At 41.2% G+C, this 24,159-nt stretch overlaps 1 protein-coding gene across 4 annotated transcripts in view; it reads right to left on the bottom strand.

Moving 5' to 3' along the window:
- The window catches only part of LARP1 (La ribonucleoprotein 1, translational regulator), a 67,428-nt gene that overhangs the window by 17,932 nt on the left and 25,337 nt on the right, over nt 1–24,159 (bottom strand). The window contains exons 2-9 of one of the 4 annotated variants that reach the window (XM_081851506.1): nt 12,267–12,328; nt 8,841–8,906; nt 3,762–3,933; nt 3,262–3,402; nt 2,711–2,863; nt 1,930–2,092; nt 885–1,029; nt 190–364 (exon numbers count right to left, since the gene is read on the bottom strand). In XM_081851506.1, coding sequence (XP_081707632.1) covers nt 190–364; nt 885–1,029; nt 1,930–2,092; nt 2,711–2,863; nt 3,262–3,402; nt 3,762–3,933; nt 8,841–8,906; nt 12,267–12,328 — 1,077 coding nt within the window. Of the gene's footprint in view, nt 1–189; nt 365–884; nt 1,030–1,929; nt 2,093–2,710; nt 2,864–3,261; nt 3,403–3,761; nt 3,937–8,840; nt 8,907–12,266; nt 12,329–24,159 lie in introns of all 4 variants that reach the window. The other 3 variants (XM_081851507.1, XM_081851508.1, XM_081851509.1) reach the window with 3 other exon arrangements.

Below are 24,159 nucleotides of genomic sequence, written 5' to 3'. Positions count from 1 at the left end.
ACACATTACATGTTCAAGAAAGTCTTGATAGAACAGTGCAGTCAACTTTGTGTGCACGTGTTAGTTAAGTAAAGCTGAAGTTTTGCTAACCATTATGCAAGATACATAATGGTGTCCTGGTCTCAAATTCATCACCACCAACACAAATAAAACTGCTTGGATAGAGTTTCTAAAACACTATCAACAAACCTGTTTCCTTTTGGAAGCTTTGCCTGGGCACAAACTCTGGGCAGTTGATGAGCTGAGAGAAGTCAGTCTGTGCATAGTCTGTCATGGGAGGGCCAGGTAAAGGCCATTTTTCTGGTTCTTCCTTTCTCCTGATTTTCTGGTCCACAATCTCTACCACTTTGCTGTCTTTCAATGCCTGAAAAACAATCACTGTCAGCATTAATACTAAAGTAAGATACCCTTCTCCCTCTCTTCCTCCCACATGCCCTCTCCCTACTCCCCACAGAAACAGAGACGTATATTTAATACTGCGTATAAAGGTTCACCTTCCTTTTTCTTCAGACCATTGTTTGTTTACAAAAAAAATTCTCTAACACCCTTGATTGTGCAGACAGAGAAATCCCAGCAGAAGTATGCAAATAATATCAATGCAGAACAGAGCTGCAAGCCCTGTCTTACAGCTATTTAAAGCCTCAGTCTTCAAAATGCAACCGCATCCTGAAAACTGCAAGCATGCAGTTGGCAGAATGCATGAACTACCTTTTGCATAACTGCAAAGAACACAAGTCTGCATAGACATTTGCCACTCTGCTTTGATCATCTTGCTCTGAGGTATATCAGGACATGCCCAAGGGTCTGAAAAGCGCATTTCAGTCTTGACTGCCTAGCACTCCACTACAAGTGGCCCAAATAAGAAACACAGGGTAATTTTTTACCTTAATTATGAGGCCAACATCTGTAGTCAAGGCCTGCACCCGATGGAAACTGGCAATCAGAGTGATGGGAAGAAAGCCTTCTGTATCCATTTTCCGTCTCAGGAAAAAATCTCGTTCCAAGTTGTCAACACTGAAGTAGTACTCTCTGAACACAGCAAATAGCAGACGATGAAAATAACACACACATGCACCAGGTAACACTTAACAGAATAAATACCTCTGACCTCCTGAAAATTCCACCTCTCCTTCTGTTTACTAATACTTTACAAAAATAGGTAATACCCAAGCTCTCTTTCAGCACTGGATATTATGGGGGAAATTCCAGGACCATAGCTCAAGACATGTCCACATGAATAAGTATAGATTTTTATACTGTATTTTCAATATTCTTAGGCCCCCTTTCAGGATTATTTTCCCCACTATGAAATACAATAATTAAAACCATTTGAACAACAAACTGCAACATTTAACAACACACATTATTACATCTGTCATTTTAAAAGATTCTAACAGAATCCTTTAATATCAACAATAAAATATAAAACAAGCAGCAGAAAATTCCCTGAATACTAATAATGCAAGCTTTCCTTTTCTAGGAAGCAGGCACTACTACCACTGATTCAACAGAGGCATTAGCTGGCATCAAGTACAATGATATGTTTCTAGAGAGGCAATTTATGTCAGAGGCTGCTCACTTTTCCTGCTAGAGTCTTAACTGGAAGTGCAAGGCATGGCTATGGAGACTGCCACCGTTGATTCAGGGGCCAGCAAAAATCTTGCATATTTCCAACTGGCCACCCTGTTATAAAAAGTTGTGCCAGTGTACCCACTGGCACATATTCACAGGCTGTGATGGTGGTACAAGAATCCCCATTCTATCTACTTTTACTTTGTAGAACAGCAAGAATGAGGATGAAGACCATTGTCTTTGCAAGCACAACTCCCAACTTTTAATCTACTACAAAAAGGTATAAAACTAGCTACAACTCTTCAAAAGGCAAATACTGTTTGGTTAGCTACTGCTAGAATCAAAACCAACACTTACATCTGCCGTTTGATATAGTCCTTGAGCAACTCTTGGTCAACACTGTACAGCTCAGTGCTACTGATGTTGTCAAAATAGTAAGTGATATTACTGGTGTATTTCTGAGTGCGTGAGCCATCAGAGCCATCAAATTTCCGGTAACCGTACTGATAATCAAAGTGAGCTGCAGGGGGAAAGAAGCAAAAGGAAATTTCTTAAGACCTCAACTTTTCTAAGACCACTCAACGCTGTCAATATCCACAAATTAGGAGAACCAGGCTTGCAGCAGCCTAATTTAGGAACTGGAAAAGGCATTGACATTTTCTTTTGGAAAGACCATTTTAAACAGAATTGCAATGCGAGATCCACAGAAAATATGCATCTAGCACTGGCCAAGCAAAACAAAGTTGCACTATATAATAACAGAGGTTCACAACTAGCCACTTCTTAAATGACTATTATATTTGTAATATATATTTGAGAATCTACAAAAAGTCTGTTTTCTTAGTGTAGTAGCTTTTTAGTTCAAAATGCTCAGTTAACTAGTATGGTTGCATTTCCAGTGGCAATAAATTTACACAAAAATTACATGAACAATGCTCTTTAATGGTACACTTATTTTAGTGCATCTACTCAAACTGTGCTGAGTCATAGTCCAGCCAAAATAATGCAATTGATCCCTAGCCATTGATATTCCAAGTGGGGGAAGAAATTTGTTGTCTGCCAGCTCTTTATCTATAGCATCAACCACATCCTGTACACAAAGCCACAATTATAAAAAATATTACGGTCTTATACGTACAGCGAGTACCTCCTCTTCCTCGCCCTCTCCCTCGTCCCCGACCACGGCCTCTGCCCCGGAAGGAACCACGCACAGTTGCTCCCTCACTCTTGACACTAGAGGTTTCATCATGGTCAGGCCAGCTTCGTTCATGTTTGTTATCCAGATGCCAACCTGCAAGAGAATGTTAGAGATGAGTATACCCCTAAGAGCCGTGAAATGCTTGGGAGATGCTGGTTGAATCATGGAGGGCTAGTGGATTCTATCTCCCTCATACACATTATGCAGACAATGACAGAGGCTTAGCCAGAGAACAAACCAGTTCCTTGAATGAAGTACATAAGAATTCAGTTGGGATATTATTTTGATTTTTTAAAAAGAGTCAACACCACCACCACTCAGAAGTATCAGTAGCATGCACTCATTTACTTGTAAGGGAACTCCCAGTCAAACTGCTAAGCCTTTGAGGCTATGCTACAGCCCACATGGAAATTAGAAGCCTACCCTATGAAAGAGCTGAAGGAACATGACAGCCTGAACATTACGAAAAATATAATTAAAAAATACATTACCAAAAATACCTTTTGAGTCACTTCGGTTGTTGGAAGGGTGCCGGTGCTGCTCATTCTGTCTGTTGTTGCGAGAAGCTGTTTTGTCTCTTGGTACCTCAGACTTCATGTCTATTTGCAGAGGGACCCATTTGTGTCTGCTACCTGCAAGGCATCAAGAACCGGGTGTTACAAATTTTTATGAGGAAGTACAAAACATCTCACCCAGGAAGGCACAAGGAGAGAAGGCACATCATTCAGGTCTTCGTAACTGACCTTAGCCAGCAAAAAGTGTAAAGAACATAATAAAAGTTCTGCCGGATCGTACCTTGGACATACCATACGTCAGCCTTTACCAACGTGGTGCCATTCAGAAGTTTGGGACCACAACTCCCATCAGTCCCAGTTAGCACAGCTGGGCCTGATAAGAGTTGTAATCCAAAGAATCTGGAGGGCATCAGCTTGATGAAGTCCCCGAGATCCCAGACCACTGTGCTTCAGCACTTTAAATAGTTTCTTTTTACCCTTCTTCTTCTGAGCTGATTTCTGGTTGTCATCATCTCCATTCTTCTCCTCCCCTGATTCATCTGACCGGGCTTTCATGTTCTCTTTACCATCGCTCCCTTCCCCTTTCTCCTGCTCCTTCATGTTTTTCTTAATAGGAACCTTCCGGAGAGATTGAGGCTTGTGTGGCAGCTGCTGAAAATGACAATCAGACATGCAAGCTGGGAATCAAAATGGCGGCTGAGCAAAGGTGGATCACAACTGACACAGCAAGTTCATTTAGCTGCCTGATGTGCTCACAATCACACTTGCGTTCACAATCACTCTTATGAGCCCACCCGAAGAGTCTAGAAACCAAGAACAATTGGTTACCCTCGAGAGAGAGCTCCAATTCATGAGCAATAACTTCTTGATAAAAGCACGACTTCAAGCCGAAGTAGTTATTGCATAGTTATATAGGAGCAGCATGTTCCGAAGTTAAGGTTACAAGAGCAAGACTTTAGTCAAATTAGAAGGCAAGTGAGTACTTCAGGCACATGCACTGCAGAATGAATCCCAATGATTTACGGTATATGATACGATATACGATATCTTTATTGTCATTGTCCCTTGCGGAACAATGAAATTGAAAACTACATAAAACTACATAAAAACTACATAAAACTACCACAAAACTACATAAAACTACTACAAAACTACATAAAACATTCAAAAACCCCTATCATTTCTGAATGATACAGAAACCAGACATGGTAAGTTTGGTGAATGACACCAGGACACCAGACCCAGAGAAGGGGCTGGCTGACAAGAGATAATGATGCTGGAAAGCTACTGCCAAAGGGGAGGGAATCCCAAAAATAGAAGTATGCTTTAAGCACTTCTGCATCTGTGCTGTGTCCCTCTTTGAGTGCTTATCCCACCCACCATAAAGCCTACAGCAGACAAGGCACTGGCTCCAGAAGCCTGGCTTGGTGCTAACCAGCCCACCTGCTTCATCCCCTCGTAAGAACAATCCCAGGTTTGCCTGAAGACTTGGTAAATTTACCTTCTCCGTTGTGGCCAGATTTTAGAATGGGCTCCAAGCTGATGTCCCAGAATAGCACCGCTGAGCTAGGGAGCATAGTGGGCAGGGAAACCCTAAAAGGAAATCATCTGCCTGGGATCTGTAATGAGCTATTCCTGGCTTTCTCCTAAGCAGAGATTTAGCACCCCCAAAAAGTGTTGCTCAAACTGAACTCTCAGCAATATGGGGGGGAAACAACAGACTCTGTGCCGCAGCATGAATTATCATGTTTCCACACTTCTTCACCCCTTCAAACATTCATCCATGCATACATCTTTAGGCATATTTGACCAAATACGCTCATGGTAGGGGAATATCACTTTAAGTTTATGACATGTTGGTACATCACATGAAAGTAACAGGAAGAATGTACAGGTAAAATCGAACATATGCACACTTTTGCATATGTGTGCACGTATGGGGTTTTTTTTTGGGGGGGAGTAAGTATATTCTTGCCTTCCTTCAATTTAATCTTTAAAAATATAGCACTTTTTTCTTTTAAAGGAGATGAACTTCAATACTTTTAGTAAGTATACTGGGGGTTGCTCAAATAGCTCAATGCTGTAGGGTTTGCAACAACAAGGAAGCACTCAGCAGGAAGAGCGCAACCAAGAAGGGAATGGAATGTGACTCCCAGAAAATCGTAGCTTACCTGATAGGTAAACTAATTGTTCTCTCTTTCTGAACTGTATCAGGGGCGGGTCAGTTTGTGCTCATGCATAAAATAGGAATAATTGGAATTTATACCACAATTTACACCCTATTTGCTTCCTGGTGATTCCACTGTGTTTTTAAACAAATTGTCAGGAATATTTATATGCCATCCAATAACCAAGTTATCTGGACAGCTTGTGCAGCATCAAACTAAAGTTCAAGGAGAAAATGCAGAAAATTGGTCCACCTGCAAAACCAAACTGAAAATCACTTTCAAGGACTAAGAAGAACTAGATAAATAAATGCTGTGGAGAGAATGGGAATTCCCTGGAAAAAGAAAATACACCCTTTAATCTTTGTCCTTTTATACAAAGCACCATGTTGCAATTCTGCTATCACAACACTAGCCAAAGGGCAGTTGGCTTTCTCCACTTAACAGAAGCAGAGACAGTGGTAAATTCCCAGCGATTGAGAATCTGGTATTGAAAAGTGACACTTTGCCCACTGAACAAAGGGTTATTCTTTAACCTGCTTTGTAACTGATTTGCTGTATCTTTTTTATTAAAAAAAAAAACAACCTTCAGTGAGCAGGCATAAATACCTCTACAACCTACAGAGCAATTTGAATGAATTCAAAATGTTCTATTTTCCTTCTTTTAAGTTAAGAATTGATCAAAGTTATATCCTAAAGCCTAGATTTTTTATATGAACAAACACAGGTCATTTCTCTAACCATTAGAAAAACAAGTTTAAGACATTCAACCTCAACCTCAGTCACTAAAGGATTTGAAAGAAGACAAAAACTAGGATGTGTACACAGGCCAAGTTTCACCTTGTATCACCTGTGCACTTCAGAAAAAAAATTCAGAAGTTTCCTTGATATTTTTCTTGAATCCACGTCTCAGGTTCCAAGTCACTCCATATAAAATGAAGCTCTGTAGGCCAATTAACTATAATGAAAAATCTAAATACGGCAATATTTCCCTCCTTTTGACCAAGTTGTTGAAATTTACAGATGCAAGAGTTCCTCCAGTGCAGATTAGGCCTGCCAAGTTGCAGATAATCAGGTCCACAGTCTTTTGGGCGTGGGGCGTGTACAAGGTAGTCATAATCCTTTAAGAGGGACTGGGGAGGTTTGTTTCTTGCTCGTTCTTATCTTAAAATAATTAAGAAGTGCTTGAGTAGTATATATTCTTCCTAGTACATTTTTTTTAAAAAAGTTTGTAGCTTCACATTTTCCTTAGGCTTTACTACCCTGGCCTGGGTAACAAATATCGCACCCCATGTTTGATGGTGTGCCTCACAGTTCTATCCTGTCCTTCATGCTATCTAATGTCTGTATAAAGCAATGGGGGAAAGCTATTCAGAGGTTTGGGCTGAGTTGTCATTTGTTTGTGGATTAATATGATGCGCCACTTATTTTCAATCTATCCAACCTAGGGAGGCTGTGGAACTTCTGAGCCAATGCTTGAAGACCTTTTGAGGATGGATCAGGAAGAAGACTGAGCAGCAGTTTAATCCAAACAGGATGGAGGTCTTGTGGATAGGAGAGCTGGTAATCTTGAATAGAGGTGTTCAACCTGTCCATGATGAGATTGCACTCCTCCTAAAGAATCAAGTTCCCAGTTTGGGGGTGCTGCTAGATTCCTTGCTGTTGAGGTCCTAATAGTACTCAGGAATACCTTTTACCAGCTTAGTCCGGTACACCAACTGTGGCCCTATATGGAGAGATCAGACTTCACCTCATTTATCCACCTATATGATATATGGATTGGACTACAGTAATGTGCCCTACATACAGAGCTGCCTTTGAAGACAGCACAAGTGCTTCAACTAGTATGGGATGTGGTTGTCCAGGGGGTCACAAGACCAGAATTATACCATTATACCAATTTTGTATTAGATGAACTGGTTACCAGTGCATTTCCAGCCCCAATAAAAAGTGTTAGCCACTACTTTAAAGCCCTGAATGGCTTAGGTTCAGGTTACATAAATGACTGCCTTTACCTAACAGGGATTGTTGGTTACTGAAATAATTTTGTATGAGTATAAAGCCCGCTTCCACAATGCCAATTCATTTTAAGTACAACAATGTAATCTGTTTTACATACTTCTACCTCTTTCCATCAACTATGGATATTGTATGTTTATCTATCTGTGTGTACATTAAATCACCATTTTAACTGAACTTTCATAATTATGTGATTTATTGCATCCAATAAACACTTTCAAACAGTAAATTGAGGGAACACCGATCTTTGGAGGCAATTAAGGCACCATTCCGCCACCCAACCCTCCATTTTCCTCAATTTTCGTTACTGGGTGTAAGGGGACATAGATCTTACCACCCTGTTACTTCCCTTTCAACACACACACACACACACACACACACACACACACAATAATCTGAAGGGATTTCTTACTCTATATATACTTTTAACTGGCAGGATTTAAGGAAGACTAAATAGACACTGCATTTATAGAAGGGTGCAAATGTTAATCCTGATGCACTGTAGAAATTTAAGCCTAAAGTATTCTGGGTTGTATCCCACTTAGTCACTGCAACACAACTTCCCCTTCTCTCCTCCCCCTGCATCATCCCCAAATCTGCTCTAGAGGGATGAGGGAACCGCCAAGAGTAGTTTTCGGGCTGTGGGAACACACAGAGAATAGGAGGTTCCACTGTGCAAGAAGTTGTTCTGCTCACACAATCACTTAGTTGGATTTAACTCTGACTCTAAAAACCTTTTAAAAAAAACCTTACTTCTAAACTAGACAAACTTTCATAGTGGTGCCTAGGCATAAGAAAGATATACAGTGGTGCCCCGCAAGACGGAAAACCCGCTAGACGAAAGGGTTTTCCGTTTTGGAGGTGCTTCGCAAAACGAATTTCCCTATGGGCTTGCTTCGCAAGACGAAAATGTCTTGCGAGTTCCTGCGGGGTTTTTCCCCTCCCCCCCCCTTTTCCTAAGCCCTAAGCCGCTTATCAGCTGATCCGCTAAAAGCCGCTAAACCGCTAATAGTGCTAATCTGCTAAGCTGTCAATGGGCTTGCTTCGCAAGACGAAAAAACCGCTATACGAAGAGCCTCATGGAACGGATTAATTTCATTTTGCAAGGCACCATTGTATATCAAGGCTGCAATTCAACACAGTTACCTAGAGTAGGTCTCATTTAACTTAATGGGACTTCCTACTCGGTAAACATGAATAGGATTGTAATGCTACCATCATAGCAAGCCACTTCACTACAAGGAAATTCCCAAAGGCCCATGGAATCGTTTGCTTTTGTACAGAACACTATTCGTTCAGGAACCCTAGTCATCCACAATCATGCCAAAGAACAGAAGCACCTTCCTTTTCAAGTCAGAATGGGTGTTTTACCTGGACACTCTTGTGAGCTATTTCTCCTGGCGTTGGCCAGTTTGTGGCATCCCCAAAGTCACCAACCTAGTAAAAAAAGCAGAGTTATTAAATCAACAGAGTATCATATAACAAGGAATTCCCCTTTGTAAAACTGCAATATTTCTCCAGCAGGAGAACTTTTCACCTCCTTTAAAAATCCATATTAAGCACCTACTATTTCTGTCCTTTTTCATGGTGAACAACATTTCAGATTTCAAAGGCCATGACAGAGTACAGTAAATGGGCAGCGCCTACTCTTACATTCTCTAGAGAAGGGGTAGCTAGCATGATGCTCTTGAGGCGTTGTTGGACTAGAACTCCCCCCCATCCCTGACCATTGGCTATGTTGCCTGGGCTGATGGAAGCTGCAATCCAACTTTGGAAGGCAACCCATTCTCTAGAGGCCCATTCATCTTTGACTTGGTTACCCTGTGACACCAATTGCCAGAGAGAGTAATTCTTAAGACTATTTATATCAAGCATTTAGAAATTAAAACTGCACAAAACACTTTTTAAAAAGAGCAGGTGTGTCTGCTGCAGCATTGCTGGGTACATTTAATCTGCCTTCTTTAAATTCTTGTTCTCTTGTCATCTGAACTGTTCCTGACACATTTCAATGCTGCAGTTTCCACAGTCTTGTGTTCCTCCTTAAAATGCAATGGAAGGAAGGGCTTCAATTCAGTTTCAGCAATAAAGGCATGACTAAATGTTGTCATTGCAAACACAGTGCCACCTAGTGAACACTGTTTACACTAGCAACACAGGTGCTACGAAAGGTTGGGACGATAATTAATTCTGGGGGTGTGGCTAGCCATTCACATAAAACACCTACTTTGAAACAACTGCAATGGTTGCTGATTATCTTCTGGGCCTTTATTGCTCTGTGATTGTAGTCTAGATTATATGGTTGTTGCTGTCTTTTATGTTAATTTTGGTTTTCAAATGCATTTTTCACACCTTTAAAACTCAGTAGAGGGCATATTTTAAAATGTTGCAAATAAACAAAAAAACAAAATTAAATGAATAAACAAACAGAAATAGTGATGTTTGGGGTTTAAATGACAAGAATCTCATGCATACAATAAGGAGAAATCTCAAAGGCCAATCCTAATCGATTTGGCCCACATTTCTTGCCTTATAAGGATACTTCAACTGTGGCCTAAATGCAGTTTCACATATTTTAGAAAGTGCCAAAAGCAGATATGCAAGTGCCTCACACATATTCCTGTGTGTGCATTTCAGCAAATACACACAAGCTCAACAGATGCACATGCACATGCAAGGAGCATTTGTATCTTCTCCTGGAATAATTCCAGCTGCTATGGAATAATTAAGTGGATCTTCAAGTCATTTGTGCATCTGTTTCTCCACACTGTCTGCAACATGAAACATTACCTTAAAATAAAACTGACTTACACAATAGGTTTGCTTTAAGAAAAATGGTTGACTTTATTCTTCCTATGCGGATGGGGGTATGGGATGTGGAAAGAGAAGCAGGTTTCAGCAAGGACAAATGCTGCTTCCCAAGTAAGTATGGGAAGAAGGAATTCAGTCACCAGAAAAAGGAGGAAATAGCAAGCAATGATATCCTTAGAAGATAGGGGACGTTGCATGACATTGTACAATGGATTAGTCTTACATGGGGAAGATTTTGCTATCCTTACACATGACACGGCAATTTTTGTTTTGCAAAACTGGCTGCATAAAGTTAACCATCACCAGCTCTCTCCCTTACTGAGCCAAGGTTGCTTGCTGCATTACTGCCATTATGTTTTCAAACAGTAATATTTTTATTCATTAAACATCACAGTCTATGCCTAGGAATACCGGATGGCACATAAATGTTATAATTCAATGAACTTTGCCATGACTGACTGAGCTTAAATTAGCAGAGCCTCTTGATTTGCAAGCACATCTTGAGCTTTGCCCTCTAGCAGAGCCTGTGACTGCAGATCAAATCAATGGCATATCCTGCTTCCAGCTGTTTTCATTTTCTAACCCTTGATATTCCATTGAGATTTCTTCTGATCTAGCCTGAATTATGCCACCTTAAAGACCTCTCTAAAGTTTGGAACAGAACCTGCATGTAAGGTGCCGTCGTTTAGTCGTTTAGTTGTGTCCAACTCTTCATGACCCCATGGAAGGTGTCAAGTCCCCTTAAAAACTACGTATAAAGTAAGCAAAAAAGTTGCAGAGAGGCCAAATGAAGCTGGGCAAGAACAACACGAGAGCACACTTTTAGGAAGGAAGGCATTTCATTAATAATGAAACTTTATTGCCTACCACCCATAGCAAACATACAAGGGAAACTACTTTTGTTATACAAGGGAAACTATTTTTGTTATTAATTTGTTAGCACAAAGAGGGGCCCCTGCAACAAAATTGCAGTGGATCTCTGGTGTGTGTGCCTGAGGGGTCAATTTAAGTAGTCACACCCCATCTTTTGCTTTAATGGGGAATTGGATAAATTAATGGTGGGATGAAGTTAAACACAGCTACTAGTATTGTTGGCCTCCAGGACCAAAGATTGCATTCAACACCAGGAATGTGCTATTGCCCTCACATCCTGCTTGTGGACATACCATAAACATCTAGTTTGCCACTGTGCAGAACAGGATGGGTCTCTGGTCTGATTCAACAGGTGTGTTCTTATAATGCAGTCTCTAGTGCCCAGAAAAAAATAGCAGCATAAACCCAAGCCTACTTGGTACAGGTATAGTAGCTAAAACCAGACATGCAACTTCAACAAGCAAACATCAGTTTTTCTGATGTGCAGCATTGCAGACTGAAGCATTTTTACCACAGACTAAAACTGCTCCGTGGGCACCAAGTGTAGCAGAAGGCAACCTATTGTACTGATGGTCAAGGAATAAACAGCAGAGAAGCCCAGAGGGTTAAAGAAACCAGCCAATGATGGAGGGTGGGAAGGATGTTGGCACATCTTCCCAAAAACAGTTAACAGGAGTTGTTTGTTACCAAACCAGTAACAGGCAAATTGAGTCAAAGCTGAAAATGTATTTGCAAAAGGCTTTCCAGATAAATCTCCTGTCGTAAGACAGAATCATCCATTCACCAGCAGCTGCACACAGATTAAGACATGTACTTGCAGACCACTAAGTGCCACAAGCACAGAACAGGTGCACAAGCAAGGAAAGCCTAAGAACAGATACACTAAAAAGGTGCTGATCATGAAAGTTAGAGCTGGAAACAAAAAATAAAGACCCCTAAAGCTGCCTTCAAGTTTTGTCAAGAAACCACAAGCAAGATAGCTCTGAGAACCACCGTTAACCCACATAATAAAACTGAAACAGTCCCATAAATTCATTCTGATACACAACTGAGTGTCACATTCCACCTCTTCCCACACTTTGTGGAGTATTCACAAATATGAACATTAGTACTTGCCTTGCTTCCTTTACGTTGCCTTGGATTTGCAGCTTTCACCACCTTGGCTGGGGTTGAATGCTCTAGTGAGAGGGAAGAAAAGCCAAAAAATTAATATGCTAAGTTGGTCACTGAAGCGGTTTTTAGTCCCTATTGTATCACTCCATGCAATCACACTTAACATTCATCTACCTTCCAAGGAACGACCAGGTCAGTCTCTAAGAAAATCAAGTCTCTCTTCCATAACTACTGGGAAGATCAGTAGATTGAAACATGATATTCAAGTTCAATATGTAGAGCCATGACTCTACTGAGATTCCCCCCCCCCTTCTTAATAGATTGCTCTAAGCAGTCTGTACCCAGAAAACACTCAGTGTTCCATCTGAGAGTCAATGGACAGCATTTATCTTCAAATGGTTCTCACCCACCCATAGGCAATACCTATGTTTTCAAGCCTGGTATGAAGAGGAGTTATTACCAGCTAGAACTGGCTGCCAAGGCCAGGCTGTGAACCTGCTGTGTCCATTCACTGCAAAGGAAGGAAAATGCCAACTCTTGGGAGGAAGTAGGAGGTACTGCCTACTACCCAGGAGTGGGGAGGAGTAGGCAGTGCTTCCTACTGTCTCTCAATTCTTTCTTCAGTGGAGCCTGCCCCCTAGTGGAGGGTGTGACAGAGCATCCCAGTAACTGGACAATGCCAAATTGAGAGAATACCTTTCTTTCACTAGTAAAATAATACACAAGACCAAGAATTTAAATCCCCTAAAGTTGCTGAATAGAACAGCAGCAGCAACAAAACGTATCAGAAGCAACTACCTATAAATCAAAATCTCAAAATAAGCAGGCTTCCCCACCAAAACAGGGCCTAAAGCTAGCTGTGTAGAAGCCAGAAAACAGCAAGTTGCAGAGTACTCTCCCAAACTCTCCTGCCAGCTTCTATTACATTCCCTTACTATGGTTTTCCCAGTATTTGGGTTGTGTATGGGTCTTCAGAAATACATCCTTATACAGGGAGCATACAGTTTTGCTTGTTCATCCAACAGGGGGGGAAATGGTTGGTAAGAAGCTTACTGTGGCCCACCACTTTTTTGTGGATCAGCAACCAATGCTGAGAAAGATTTTAGGCAGAATGATACTAGAGTCTCTCCTGAACTTTGCTAGTAGCACAAAATCACCATTGCTGTAAGAATCCTAATATGCAACATGTGCTAATGAAGGGATAGCGTATAGACTGCCAACATTATCCACAATATGTACCTCATGGACAGAAGGCAATTTTTTAAAGTGAAAAAAGGAACTCACTTCCAGGCTTTCCGAAAGCAGGGTGTCAGCTAAAAGATCTGAATTAGCATAGATACTTAACGCTACTAAAAATTACATTGTTGAGCAGAAATGATTCTATTATTGTATGCATGAAATGAGACCATAGCTGAGGAATATCTTTTTTTTTTTTTTTAGAATAATATTTATTAAGGTTTTAAAGGTTACAAAAAGAGAAAACACACCAAATTAAACACAAACTTATAAAAAAACAGAAAAATAGAAACAATTAAAAAAAACAACAACAAAAGCACAACAAACCTTCCCATAGCTTATCTTTCATTTGCTTGTTTCCTTGACCTCCTCATACCTCCCTTTTTTGTATTCTAGTTCGGTTAGCTATTTCAACAAATCCTTTCCATCCTTCCCAATTTTTATCCTATAATTTATCTTAATATAATGTAACTTTACCTTTCCTCCTTTCCTCCATTAACAGTCTATTTTTACTTAGTCCTTTATAATATTTCTGCTAAAGCCACATAACTTCATTCCAGCCTCCTTCTAACATTCCTTAATTTTACGTTTCTGTAAATAAACTTTAAATTTCTTCCAATCTTCTTCCACCGACTCTTCTCCCTGGTCTTGGATTCTGCCAGTCATTTCCGCCAGTTCCATGTAGTCCATCACCTTCATCTGCCATTCTTCCCGGGTGGGTAGATCTTGTGTCGTCCAGTACTTTGCAATAAGTATTCTTGCTGCTGTTGTTGCATACATAAAGAAAGTTCTGTCCTTCTTTGGCGCCAATTGGCCGACCATGCCCAGGAGAAAGGCCTCTGGTTTCTTCAAAAAGGTATATTTAAATACCTTTTTCATTTCATTATAAATCATCTCCCAGAATGTCTTAATCCTTGGGCATGTCCACCAAAGGTGAAAGAATGTACCTTCGGTCTCATTACATTTCCAACATTTATTATCGGGCAAATGGTAAATTTTTGCAAGCTTGACTGGTGTCAGAAAAGGAGTTCATGATTGAAGGAAAATCTGCTTTCTGATCCCAAAGAACTCAGAACCCCGAGGGCTAACAAAGGAGCAAACCCCCAATTAACATGCCACAAAGTGACCTAGAGGAACAGCTAATTTCCCTTAACAATGAAAAGGCTAACAGTCCCTGTTCAAAACGAGAAAAAGCAGAAGGCACTCAGAACCAGCCAGTCATTCTGCCAAACTATTTCACAAAAATGGAACGGGACACTGCCACACGAGACTCTGGATGATCCTAGATGATATAGTAACTTGCAGGGAGTTATTCACAACAAGCTGAGGCAGCAAAAATTCAGACTTTGCTTGGTGGATGGAAAAACGTTCCAATGGTTGGTTTCCAAGGGTGGCCACTTCCAACAACCACTGCTGAGGATCACTTTCTAGGAAGCGTTAAAAAAATATGGGCAAGTTTTCCTAGTCTGTCAAGAACAATGTAGCACTTCTTCCCAAAAGCAGACTGAGCTTATGGGGCAATGACAGGAGCAATCGGCCATTCACCCTCAAAAATCATATGAATTAAACAGTCTTCTGCTAAAGTGCATACAATCTTTAATATCACCTCGCTTAATGAGATAAAAGCTGTGATAGTCACAAGAACCTATTGCTCCCTAGAGCTTTCTTTCCCCTTCCATCCATTCTGAACTTCCCCCAAGGGAGGGCAGAGGAAAGCCATAGTTTGAAAACCATTGGGCTAAATGTAAAACTACAACAACCTACAACGGTAGAAAAAGACTGTCATTCACCCCTCTGAACAGGTTTGAATTTGAAAAGAACCCAAGTAAATAAGAAAGTCAAGGAACTTCTATCAAAAGCCTAGCAACTTTTAATTAAGACTTACAGTGGTGCCCTGCAAGATGAACGCCTCACAAGACGGAAAACCCGCTAGACGAAAGGGTTTTCTGTTTTGGAGGCGCTTCGCAAAACGAATTTCCCTATGGGCTTGCTTCGCAAGATGAAAATGTCTTGCGAGTTCCTGCGGGGTTTTTTCCCCTCCCCCCCCCTTTTCCTAAGGCGCTAAGCCGCTTATCAGCTGATCTGCTGATAAGCCGCTTAACAGCTGATCGCTAAAAGCCACTAAACCGCTAATAGCGCTAATCCGCTAAGCTGTCAATGGGCTTGCTTCGTAAGACGAAAAAAACGCTATACGAAGAGCCTCACGGAACGGATTAATTTCGTCTTGCGAGGCACCACTGTACTTTTTAATTTAGGGAATGATATTGCATTCACCAATTTTGTATGGTTATGTAAATGTTGCATGATAACATTAGCAATAAGCAAAATCCAGTGATTAGTACTGTATATGAACAATAGTATACCAACTCCTGTTTGGCATGCAACTCTCTGCTGAGATTCCAGGAACCAAATCCACTTAGTGTGGTAAAAGCCTCCCAGCAACTACTGTCAGGCACCACACTAGGAATTCATGCTGTAGCCCATGGGTAGGCAAACTAAGGCCCAACTGCTTTCTAAATCCAGCCCGCAGACAGTCCGGGAAACAGCATGTTTTTACATGAGTAGAATGTGTGCTTTTATTTAAAATGCATCTCTTGGTTATTTGTGGGGCATAGCAATTCGTTCATTTTTTTCTTCAAAATATAGTCCAGCCCCCCACAAGGTCTGAGGGACAGTGGACCGGCCCCCTGCTGAAAACGTTGTTGACCCCTGCTCTAGCCAGTGTTTCCCAACCTTGGATCTCAAGCTGCTTTTTGACTATAATTCCCATCATCCCTGACCACTGGTCTCACTAGCTAGGGATGATGGGAGTTGTAATCCAAAAACAGCTGGAGACTCAAGGTTGGGAAACACTCTGCTCTAGAGAAAAGAGCACATTATTGCTGGAGAACTCATAACTTTCATAACCAGTTCATGCACTTGATTTCATCACTTGATTTCTGAAGCAGAGAACAATTTGCATGTGTGAATGAGCAATTGCATATACAAGCGTACAGACAGAACTTTTAATATTGTTTTAAATCAGTGTAGATAATCAAAGTGTTAAGCGATCAAGTGATGCAAATGTCTGTGTGAACCATTATGTGGGATTCTATTAGCTAAAAAGAGTACACAGAGCTGTAACAATTTGTCTCCAGTTACATTGCCTCAGGGGGAGCATGTTTAGGGCCACATGCCAGCAATGAGTAGAGCCAGAATAAATTTGCAATGCTGCAGGTTAAGATCCTTTATTTGTGTTCCCATTTCCTCCATTTTTATATCTGGTTCACGCTTCGCACTTTACCTTTTCCAACAGCACAGGGTTGAAATATGCGCACCTACATCAATCCATTCATTTTGACTCCACCCATTTCCATCCCTGCCCCCCCCATCATCTCTCTCTCTCTCTTCATGCTCCCCGAATCCTACAGCTCACTGCAAGCCACAATGCATAAAAGTAAGCGATTCCCAGAGGGGCTGATTGAAGACCAACATTGGTCTGCAACAGCTGTATCGTCAAATGAAAGTAGGCCAGGGGCTGGGAAAAACTGGTTCCCCATCACTACCTATATATTATAGTTTATGTTCATTTATATTGGGCTTGTTTATAACAAAGCACCTAAAAACTTAAGGACTTCTTTACTACTGGTACAATGATTTATCTTTATTACTCTTTACTACTTTTCTACTGGTCCAATACTTTCATGTTTTCATATCCCCACCAAGGAAGAGATGGTTCAGGTCCATCTTTTCCGCCGATGCTCTCCTATAGTAGAAGCTTTGTGCAATGGTGGACTCCATTTCGTTTCATTATATTTATACACCACTTGATTGTAAACAAACACACATGCACCCAAAATCCAAAGTGGATTTTTTTTTTACTATGCTTCTAGTTTCACTTTTAATTTAATTCTCAAAGCATGATGTGCTGTTGATGAAATGAGAGATTAGAGCATAAGGCAAAGGAGTAAAATTAGGCAGATGAGTGGAAGCTGTAGCTCCACCCTTAAGCCTCAAGGAAAAACAACTATCATCTGGCAGAAACCATTCCATCAGGCTGCAGCAGAGGAAGAAAAGGGAAGCAGCCGAACTCCCACCAATTCTGCTGGAAGACCAATTCTATTTGGTTTCTCCTCTTCCTTCAACTGTTTCGCCCCCAGTTTCTCATTGTAAGAACTACGTAACATTACAAAGTACTGATACCTGAGTTTGCTTGCTTTCCTGTTCCCTCTCCATCACTTCTTCCATTTGTATTGCATATTTTGGACTGTAAGCGAGAGGGGGCAGGAGCTGTCTCACTTTTGACTGATTGTTAAGGCTGCATTACTATAGCTCAGTCGATAGAGCATGAGACTCAATCTTAAGGTCATGAGTTCGAGTCCCACGTTTGGACAAAAAGATTACTGCATTGCAGGTGGTTAGACTAGATGACCCTTGTGGTCTCTTTAAACTCTACAATTCTATGATTCTACTATCCCAACCCCACTCCAACCCACTCCTGCTAACAGCAGTGGGGCTTGATGGAGTAGCACAGCCACTTCTATAGCTCTGCTGCTTGCTCACACCAGCTAGGGCAGAAAGGGAGGGGTTAAGAAATGCTTCTTTGTCGCACCTGCTCCCAAGCTGATGTAGCAAAGAGGCCTGGATTGGGCCCGTTTCGGTGACAGGGCAACAGCAGAGTCTATTCAAGATCCAGAAGATCCTGTGCCAGCTTCTAATCACCCCCTTTGGGGGGTTTCCACTGGCTAGTACTGCAGAATAGCTTGTGACTACTGTCCAGTTGCACTGTAGCCAGGCAAAGCAAAGGTGGATAGATATTTCCACACCATACAAACCCCTCCAGTATAGCAGATCGGTGGTTTGAACTGTTCTGTAAATCACAGTTCTTTAAACAAACATAACCTTAAAAAAAAACTTTTAAAAAGCCGACATAATGGCATTCAGTAAAACACCTTACAGGGTATTAGTATCCTGCAACTGCTGTGTAGTGTAATTTTTTTTTGCCATAGCTGTTTGCTTTAGATGTTGTGAAAGCCATATTGATAGCATTCCCAGTGCTAGAATTCTCATGAATGTAATGTAATGGATTTCCGATTTGCAATGGTTAACAACTGAAGAAAAGAAAAAAGCTTTTCTGCCACCCCATACCAGGATTTGTAGTAACTCCCCATGTAGATTTTTAGTGGTAAATGCAAATCATTCCAATGCAGTAGGCAGCAGGCTCTCCCTTGAGCCATCTTTTTGCCTCTGGCTCCACCTCAGCCAGTATGCTGCACCTGGCTCCAGGTGGTGGATTCTCAGGAATCCAGTTAACAGAATAGATTCTGAAAGTCTGAAGCCTGCCCACCTCTATTGTGAATTATTCTAAAGTTCTAACTTGCCATCAAAATAGCTCACAAAAAGCATCTATAGACCTTTTATCACCAGATGGCAGCATACTGTAAATGCACTACCAGCCCTTTCAGTCCTGCACTAACAAGGCAGATCTACTAAAAAAACACCAGTTCCCGAAAGATACAGAGGGGCGCTTATAAAAACCAGTCTGATGTTAGCAGCAAATGCATATTTAGCACACATGCATGGACATGGACACACACACACACACACACACACACACAGCCTCTGAGCTAAAAGCAAGGGAAGGCAAATAATTTACATGCTCAAGGTCATATGCTCAAAGGTTTTCACTCCCATTCTAATTCAAAGGGCACCCCCCCACAAACACCTTTTTAAATTCAGCTAGGCTAGGTCACTGTGTCTTTTCAAATCAGGCTAGAGACAGAAAGACAGAGAAAGAAATAACAGCTTTTTGACAAATGTACCTCCTCACTTGCAGCATATTAAACTGGAAAACAACAATTCAGTGGGAAATCCAAAGGTTGATTGCCTTTCCAAAAACAGGTAAGTTAATCAATTAGCAGCTCTCTATATCTATAGGCTATATGCCATATCAGAACCCTACATTTGCCACTGTAGTCTAATCTGGAAACACACTCAAGGTAAGAGAAGCTGTTAACATAGGAAAGAGGGAGGAGGGAATGCAAGAGTGGGCTGGTTTCAGTCACTTCCGGAAGAGACCTGCAACCCAGCTGAATGCCACGTTAGTCCTTCCACCTGTGCCTGTCTATCATGACCATGGGCAGGGACTGTATGACATTTCTTGGGAAAAGGTACATGTTTTTCAGCTGTCACAATGCACCTCCATGTACACAAGATGCCGGCTTCTAACAACTATCCTCACCTGGGCAACTTCACAGAGCTATGCTCAAGTTCACCCAATAGCTACAGCAGCTTAACAAGTCAGCAGCAAAAAAGTAATTGAAAGGTATGTGGGTCAGGCTTTCTTTATACTCAAAATGAATAGCACCTCTTACAAGCAACGTCTCTCTTAAGCCAAGAAGCTTCACTGTCGAGAAGTTGTACCTCCAAACAGTGTTTAAGTATGGGAGTAACTGTCACACAAGTTATTCAGGGAATGAACGCTAGCGAGCATTCAAAGAGGGGGCATCAGCCTAAAGCATTGCAACCTTGTTCTGAGAGAGAAAGCAGGTTTTTCCACAGAGCCTTAGCTCTGCCTCCCTGTGCATATACAGTCAGGCCTCTAATGAAAAGCTCGTTAACAGTTAATTATTACCTATTCAGATACATGATCTCAGCACAGAGGAGCAGCCAAGGAAGGAGGAAAATGGTCACATGGCCCAAATCTTGTTCTATGAAAGCAGAGTCAACTATATTTAGTGCTATAAATAATGCCTACATTCCCACCCTCAACCCTCCATGACAACCCAAAGAGGCCACCTATCTCTGTCCCACGCCAAAGGAAAGCCAATCTCCTCCCTCTTGTCAGATATCTTTCATCCCCTTCTGCCAAGGTAACTGGCCTGTGCCCAACTCTGCAGAGAATGGTGCACTCTGCATATGAGTGACAGGCTGCAATCCAGCAATGCAAGGCGATCTGTTCTACTTCTTGGCCCATGCAAATGAGAGCAACAAGTTCTGCAGCAGCCACTGTGACAAGGAGAGCAAAAAGCGCAGAGGGGTTGGCAGCCGAATTCCAGAATCTAATTTAAAATGCTTGCAGTTCCCTTCGGAGCCCTAGTGACCACTCTCCCTTTTGCAATGTAGTAGCAGTGCCTTAGCTGCTTGTCCAAGCACAGATCCTGTAGCAGAGGGATTCAGTTTTGATGCAGGTTCATTTTCTTCAGATAGATAGCATTCCATACCAGACACAATCCTACTTACTGCTGGAAACTGAAAACTTAATATGCAAAGACAAGCAGTTCCCATTCAGGAAGGGTACCATAAAACTGTACAAAAATAAAGAACTCAAGCAGAAAAGCGTAACTTACATTAGTCACAGACAGATTTTTTAAATCCCATAACAGGGCCGTCCAAAGGTCAGCCATGCCTGGAAAGAAACAGAGATGAAACCCCCGGATGCATTATTACAACGTTCTTTTTGAACAGTTGCTATTAGGGCATTTAAACGAGCAAAACATAGCTCTGAAGCATCCTAAAATGGCTTAGGTGTAAGCAATTAATGACACAAGACACAACTCACAACTCACTCAAATGTCTGAATGATATAAGCAGTGTAGAAACCTATACTGTTCAATAATATATGTTTCTAATTTTAAACACTGGTTAACTGGATTAACAACAAAAAAGTAAAGCAGAAGAAAGCAGCAAAGCCTGAGAAAGTTGCATTCTTTCGGCATGCGAAAGAGATCCTCTGTGCCTGTAGCTCAAGTACTACCTAGTATGTGTCCTAGAACTAAAAAGGAAAATTCTAAATCAATAGCAACAAAACTTAGTTAGTGCAGCAACCAATCAAGTTTTTGGTACAAATATATAATATAAATATACCATGAAATATAAATCTATTATAATCCAACATGAATAGTTGACAAAACACAACCATCACTGCAAAGTTAACCTCTCAAGTGCCAGTATTTTTATATATCCATCTTCCAGCTTTATAGTCCTGCCAAAAAGAAATCTGATGTAAGGACGTGTTTCAGAGCTTTAGTGGCACCACTTAGAAAGCCCTGTCTCGTATACTTGCCACCTGTCTTCTCACAATAATAGGACAGAAAGCAGGGTCCCTAGCTGAACTTAAAGACTGAGGTGGTTCATTATGCCTGGTTGTTTGGAATCAAAATATGCTTTGAACTTGCTAATTCTGGTTGGCTAACTCCATGATCTGGGATTTGAGGTCTGTGAGCCTTAGGCTGCAATCTTAAACATCTGAGTAGAGCTGCAATAGATTCTACTGTTAAATGTTCCATTGAAGTGTCAGAAACCCAGGATAAATGGGTAAGGTGTTTTCTGTTTTTAGATTAGTTTTATCATTTTTTTAAGTTTCACAAAACTTTTAATGTTTTATGGTCTGCAGCTTTCAGATGTCCAATTGCTGTTGCTGCAATTTTTAGTGCCTTGCTTATGTTTCTTATTGTTATATTTTGTGATTTTATTACACAAACTCCTCTCAATCGATTTACACAAAGTAGCCCAATAATATATAAAATAATTTCAGAGCTACTTCTGTGCTTGCATTTTCTATCTACTCTGCATTAAGCTTTATGTTCACTCCACCCTCGTCTCTACTTTACACTCACAATTCTGTGATGGTACCACAACCAGCTCAAGATCAGAAAGCATGGTTCATGGCCAACAGGAGAATCTGAACCTGGCTACCCCAGAGCTGGTTCTCTGCAAGCCACATCATGATTTGCAAACCCACCTCAACCCATGGCTTCTAATTCTACTTTGGTAGCCCACACATAATCTTCAGAAACCATGCTAGACTGTAGTTAAGCATTCTCAACTATGGCTGACCATGATGTCCAAACTGACTATAACTATGCATTAGGATGGTTTCTGTGTGCTGATTTTCACAAACATTGCTTTCTTTTTTCAACTTCTAAGAAAATCCAGTTTGGAGATGAGATGCCTTTGAAATGATGAAACTGTGTGGAAGTCCCGAGTTACGATGTTGTTTTATTTATTATGGTAGAGTAGACCTCCCTTCAATCACATTCCCTAGGCAGTATACAAAAAATAAAATTAGAATGTAGCAAGTATTTCTCAAAATGATTAGGTAGTCTTGAGGTCAATCAGTTTAGGAGTATGTAAAGCAAAGCAAAAAGAAGAATACATACTACAATTAAGAATTGAAAATAGATTTGAAATTTTAGCAATTTGTTTTTACCAGTTATCATCCCCCCTCCCTGAAATTATAAACAACACTGTTCAGATGCATTCATCCACAGTAAACCTTTATTTTCTGACAAGCTAGCACAGCCTGCAAATTTAAATGAACAGGAATCCTATTTACTGTATGGACCCCACAGAAAATCTGGAGAATCTGGAGATTAATAGTGGAATCTAAAAATACAAAACTGATAGATTTTGGATTGACTCTGAAGCACCTGGTTTAATTCTCTGCTCATGTACAGGTTCACTTAATTGTTCTGGACAATTTTCACTCTTGCCTTCAACACCCAAATAGTAAAACACAGTTCATCAACCACTTTTGTCATCAAACCCAATGACAAAGCCTTCAATGCAATTCCAACCTCCATGCCTCATTGCAATTCTGCCTCAAGCGTACTGAGCAAGAGATCTGACTGCAAAACGTGGCAGGCATACTGGATGGACTCTTATGCCAGAGGCACCCTCTTCTACTCCTGTGTGCAATAAAGAACTGCTGGCTGTCCCACAGGCTGGCCACCCAGGCTGCAAAAGATGACCTACCAGTTAAATACCAGGTAAATTATAACTAAACTACTATTCATTATTTATTCTTGAAGGAAGGGAACTCTCTCTGCTACACCCACTTGCCGTATTGATGCAGCACCAAAATTGGTCTGGGGCAGGGCAACTTACTATGGTGTACCACGCTACAGACCTAGAGTTCTCAACTGCACTGTGGTGCGGAGGGTTTTTCAGTACCTCCCCAGTCACATTCAGACCACTTCCTGCTGGGTTTAAGCCAGCAACAACTACTACCCTCTGTAGGGGCAGCAAATCCAGTAGGGCAGTCCAGAAATGAACTTAATTCAGGGGTTTCCAAAAAGTCCTCAAGGAGTTTCCTGTTGGCATGTCCAGCACACTAAGCCTTCGTCTCAATTGCTCAGGAAGTTAGCACAATTGTTCCTAAGGGTTCTCTCTCACAGGGCAGAGCCTGGTCCCTGGTTTACCTAGTAACTTAGCTAAGGAAGCAGGCAGCAAGACTACTAGAATGCAGGTGGTAGAAGGCTCACATCGAATATGACTAAACACAGGTAAAAGTTCACTACTGAGCTTACTCTGTGGCCATAACAGCAAGGAAACACTTCTCTGCTAACCATCACATACTTGGGAGTGGTGTCCAGCAGAGATATTCCAAGCAGCTCATGGCTTAGTACCACATGAAAGGATTCAAAAAACCTTCAGCGCCTGCTGCAACATGTTTGCTAAACATGTTGTCAAGACAAAATCGTTTACCTTCACCTTCATCAGAGTCTAGATGCCACAATTATGGCAGTTCAGTCCGAGGATGTGTCAAAAGCACTGTCTGATGTAGCATTGTGGGATGAATTTCAGTTGATGCAGCTTGAAAATGCAAGACAAGGTGCTTGGGGCTATGTAACCTACTTTTTGTTCACTTGATCTTTACCACTCATGGCTAATTACTAGA

Source organism: Podarcis erhardii (genome assembly GCF_964252035.2).
Source record: "Podarcis erhardii genome assembly, chromosome: 2".
In the NCBI taxonomy this organism is placed as follows: domain Eukaryota; kingdom Metazoa; phylum Chordata; class Lepidosauria; order Squamata; family Lacertidae; genus Podarcis; species Podarcis erhardii.
Note: the sequence above shows the minus strand (reverse complement) of the source record. Positions and strands in the feature narration are given on the sequence as shown.